General features: G+C 32.2%; 1 protein-coding gene across 1 annotated transcript in view; it reads left to right on the forward strand.

The window, feature by feature from the left end:
- LOC105627338 (PH domain leucine-rich repeat-containing protein phosphatase 2) overlaps positions 1 to 5,642 on the forward strand; it is an 82,930-nt gene that overhangs the window by 21,360 nt on the left and 55,928 nt on the right. The window contains exon 2 of the mRNA XM_012208624.1: positions 964 to 1,117. Coding sequence (XP_012064014.1) covers positions 964 to 1,117 — 154 coding nt within the window. The remainder of the gene's footprint in view (positions 1 to 963; positions 1,118 to 5,642) is intronic.

Consider the following 5,642-nt stretch of genomic DNA (forward strand, 5'->3'; position numbering starts at 1 on the left):
ACACACACACACACACACACACACACACACACACACACACACACACACACACACACACACACACACACACAACGAGTAATTATTCTGAAAATAATTTTAACTTAAAAGCGTTTACAATAATAATTTAATTAAATTTAAATTACTTTAACTTTGCACGCTGTTTTACGTTATTTAAGGATTAAATATAGTACACTCTTTATCTAATATATAATTCAATATGTCTAAATTAAAACTAAAATCTTAACTTTTGTATGTTTTACTTTATTCTTAATTCTTTAATTAGCAGTAATAATTATCTAGTAATTGACCTATAATTAATGAAAGATTCATTGCGAATTAATTACATACAGAATACGCTTCTATTATCTGTTATTTCTTTACATTTTATTTTAACGCCTTTCGATTCTCTTGAGCTTGGTAATTAATTTCACAATTAAATTTTTATTATAATGTTTAAGGACAATATTTTATTTACAGAAAAAACGATTTAGAAATAAGAAACTAAAATCTAACTGCGTTAAAATATTTTCTTTTAATTAGTAGAAATTATGAACCTTTTCTTTAAGAGAATAATTTTAATTTTAAAAATTTATTGAAGGGTTTTTTATGAAATACCAATGGATTGTAAAATACATTACTTGCAATACTAACAAAATTAGATATCTTTATTAGAATTCTGCTTCAATTTTATTAAAAGTTTTTTTATCGATATCATCATTGAGTTAATATAAAAATTAATATAAAATTAATATAAAAGTTAATATAAAACAATAAAATTTATTTATAATATCACAGCTTAATTTCCTTTTACAAATTTTGCCTGAGGCTCGTATATACTTCTTGTTTTATTTTTAATATTTGTTCTCCCCACATGAATTTCATTTTTTTCTTAAATGCGATGATGTTTACTAGGTTGCTTCTTGTTCGTTGTTAAATTAAACATTCCATGAATTTATATTCTAGTATGGCGGTGAACCAGGCAGAAGGTTGGCGTCTCAAGAGAAGCCGCTGGAGATTCAGGATCAATTTCTTCAAAGACTTGGTTATCAGGATATATCCCGACGCGCTCGTCTAGGAGTTGATCCAGAACTCAGACATCTTATCGGCTTTCACGTAGGTTAGTATAAATTATAATAATATTTTTTTTATTTTGCGGATCATTGTAGAAATCTCTTTTGCTATCTATTTATATATGTATATATATATATATTTTTTTAATTTTAAATAATTCATTTCAAACAATTTTTCAAATTTATAAAATGTTATTGAAACACTGATTATTTTATTATTTATTCTATCGTCTTTATTTAACTTGCTTTATAGATAGAGAGAGAGATAAGAGATAACTTTTAATTTGTTTATAAACTATATTGCGTCTAATTGTAAAAAAATAAGTGATAAGCAATTAACTTTGCATTTGTTCAGTAACTTATATTAATGAATAGCTATACTATAACTCAATTAATTCTAAAAACACTTTGTTATGATATAAAGATAAGATTCTTAAGAAATACAAGATGATTAAAGTAGATAAATAATCGGATCACATGACGAATCGGATCAATATATGTAAACTTCGAGAAAAAGCTAGACAAAATAGTTAGACATAATAAATATAAACTACGCATTCCCTGATCTCAGCATATATGTTTCGTTAAAAAGAATTGAACATATTGAAATCTCTCTTCATTTCGAAATTTTAGAGAGAGAGAGAGAGAAATATGAGTGCAATGGGGACAGGGATGGGCGCTTGCACTTCCCCCAAATTTTGACAAAGAGAAATACTTAAATTATAAAAATCATTTTTACAATGAAAAATTAATCTGTCAATGCTCAATTTGTGACGTTACACGTTATAAGGAAACTTGCTGAGATTCTCAAATACTTTAATATAAGTATTTTAACAAGTTTTGTGTGAAGATAAACTTTTGCTCTCTCCCTGACTGAAGTCTTGGATATTTTGGAGTGAGAGTAATATGATTTAAGCTATCTCTTTTTAAACTAACAGCGACAACTTTATAGGAATGTGCCGTCTATTCTTATTATGTCTACGTTTAAGACATACAGAACTGTTGTCTGTTGTTTCCGGTGCAAAGGAAGTGCGCGGAAATAACTAACATAATAAAACAGTTTATTTGAAACAAGAAAACTAACAAATGTTTCAAAGAGCTTACATTGACCCGATTCTCCCTGTAATCCAATTCACTTTGGTTTACTCTATGATTATATAGATATATAATGCATCTATGTATATATACACATACTTAACGCACTTTTATTATTTCACGTAAATTCCAATCCCGGTAATTACAAAGCACGTCGGATTTCGTTACATCTCGACTACATTCTCGACGTGCACCATCTTCTGTAAGCTAATTGCGTTAGTTGAGCACTTCGTCATCTCACCCGTCTCCTCGTCACCCAGCACTCGCGAACAACTTTTGCGAGAATCGCACCCATCTAATTCCCGTCGTCTTAACCTTCATTCGCCAAGTCGTGATGATTAATTAACGAGACGCACGGTTTGACTAATTATAAGTGGTGTGCCTATTGATTATGCGGACCTGAGTAGTTTAGCAAAATGAAGAATCGAGCGTATCTGATGACTCGTGTTCTGGATAATTTCAGAATATTTTCATATAGATTCCATAAAATGGAAATAACTTTAGCTAAATTAGGATAATTTTGATCTAAATTTTTTTTAAATATCTAGACAGAGATTTTAGACGTGTCTAAAATCAATATTAAAGTGTCTTTAAGATGTTTTCAAAATCTCTTGATTTTGACGTACTATATGAATATTATCAAATTCAAACACGTTTAGTTTTATACTGTAAGTGTTATAAAAAAATATAATATAAAGAGTTGCTTGTCTGGATAAAAATAAAGAATATAATATATCTCTTTGATTTCCTTCCAAGGAAAAGAAGGAGAAATGAGCTTGAATGGATGGCCACGCTCTGCTGACTCTTGCTATATAATAATCGCGCTCTCCTTACAGCATCATATTACAGTTATTATGAAAGCAAGACTTTCAGCCGTATTCTACTTTTTCTTTTCCTTTTTTTTTGTTTACGGGTCACCCATGACCTAGCGCGACTTTGAAATTCGACATCGGACGCTCTAGGAAACGTTCGTTTCACTTAAGCAAAGCATCCCGTATACGACAGTTGGCCATTGTGTCGACACGAGAGCTCTAAATAGGTACTTTCGCGAGCGATCTTGCTATAGAGACACACGAAACGATGGGCGAGTTCGCGCGCGTGCTCTGCTAATTATAACGTTATTGCTGCTATTAATGAGCAATTTCAGGGCGCTTCTGTGCACCGCTCGGTCGCCGGCGATATAAACTCGAAGCGCATTACGTAACTTACGTGGCGCAATTTAGCCGAGTTAATTAAGTTAAAGTGTGTTGCACGCGGACGAGTCGCGTGCATCGTCGTCGTCGTCATCATCATCGCAAGATTGTGAAAGCATTTATTTCCTCGCCTTTTCGCGATTATTTTTATCTTCTTTCGTCTTTTTTTTTGCCGGTACTTTCGCAAAACTTCCCAACGATTGCTTTTAACGTTCGTAATTACGGTTTTAATGGCGAAATATATAAGGCAATTCTGCGATTTGCTCTTACAGCGTTACGGTATGCGTGTTCACCTTAGAAATATAATCCAAGAGAGGTCGGAATAACTTTCATGCTACTCCGTTAAGAGCTACTTGTCCGTCTTCTTAGCTGCTTTTCACGAACGAACTCTCGAAAATTACTCCTCGCACTTCTACGGCTTCTGTTTACTGTCGTGTAAACTCGAAATAGTTTTTGTGAATACCGGTAAACGGTAGTGTTCACATTTCGCCCAACGATATTGGACACCACCGGTGATTGATATTCCGGCCTGAGAGACGTCCGCACTCTGTTTTTCGTCGGACTGATACACCGGGAAAACTGGCAATCGTAAACACTTTCCGCGCTTCACATTCGGGTGTCCAAACGGCGTGTCAGTGTGTGTTTTTCCGTATTTTTATTTTACATATGCTTATTTATTTAATCCAGATATGCAAAATTTAAATAACCAAATTTGCAAAGATACAAAGGATACAGAGAACAAGACTCGTATGCTTAAAGCTGCAAACACACGAGATTTCAAAGCGCATCAATTCAAATTTTAAAGTATTTTTAAAAAATCATCAATCAAAATTTAAATATCCGAAGATTTATATATCATAGATGTATTCAGAGAAAAATTAGAGAGTTTAAATGTTTCCGAAATTTTTATTCTTTTCTTTATTTTTAATTACAATATAAAAAATTAATTTTTTTTACTTTTGACTCTAAACAAATTTTTGTTGTCACAAAATCTTTTTTTTTTTATTATTATACGTAAATAATTTATGAAACTTCTCTTAAAACTTTGTCAGAGTCTAATACATACGGAAAATTTTTGCAACATTTTTGAGAAAAATAAAATGCATTGAAATATTAATGAGTATTTCATTCAACCAAATGAAAGTGATATCATCGACCAAAATTGCTGCTTATATATAATAACAGAGTTGATAATATCTTTGAAATCCCAGATGCCGAATAACATGTAGGTATAATAAAAATCGTATTTACATTCATACGCTGTTTTTGTTTATCCGATTTTAGGAAGCATAGGTAAATTCCCAAAATTTTTCATAGAATTCTTTCTTTTATTCCCCATAGCTGCAAATCATACACTCGAATATCCGAGATTTCGCCGACATTTATTTTATACTCGCAGTTGTACTTTATAAATTGAGAGACACGAAAAATTTAAACGTAGAAACTTGAAAAGATGGGCACGTACAACTAAACGCAAAAAGATTGATGATCGAAACGATATTTACTTTTAATAATTCAGAAACGTAAAGGTATCCAACATCAGCCGAGCGTATTACATCTCTCGTATTTGTCTATCTAGCTTAATATAACCTTCTGGCTTATAAATTTCTTTCTTAGCACATAAATTCTTCCATTTTATGCCGTGACTGTAAATCCGGTATCGCACGTTTACGTGCCGTTTGATGTTTCGTGGCGCAGAATTGGAGCGGGATTACAGTGAGGTCGCACACGTTGATGCAGTCGGGGTTGAACGTTAAAACAGCAAATTTATCTAGCAGGCGACATACCGCTGCATCGACGCCGCCGGCGCCAGCATATTTAACCATAATAACCACTAACGACTGAGAGTTTCCTGGCCGGAAGTACCGGAAACGCGCGCTCGCGCTACCGCCGTCATCCTGGCAAGCGACCGTCTGCCTAGCTAAGCCGAAACGTTAAACATCGATTATCGTGTTCCCATGCTCTTGCCTGTAATTTCTCAAAGTAACTTTCGTCCGCGAAAACAGAATTCAGATATTGAGCGTTAAATAGCAAATATAATCCATTTTAGTGAAAAAATAGACTTTGATTCTTTGCAGCTAAGCTTGGGATTGATTGCTCGCGATCCGAGATGATATAGGTATTTCTGAACATAATGTATTGTATTATATAATTAATGTATTTTATTATATTATAATAATATATTAATTTATATTATATAATATATTATTAAATATATTATATTAAATATATTAAATATATTATATTTTATATATATATATATATATATATATATATATATATA

This window comes from Atta cephalotes (genome assembly GCF_000143395.1).
Source record: "Atta cephalotes unplaced genomic scaffold scaffold00008, whole genome shotgun sequence".
Lineage (NCBI taxonomy): Eukaryota > Metazoa > Arthropoda > Insecta > Hymenoptera > Formicidae > Atta > Atta cephalotes.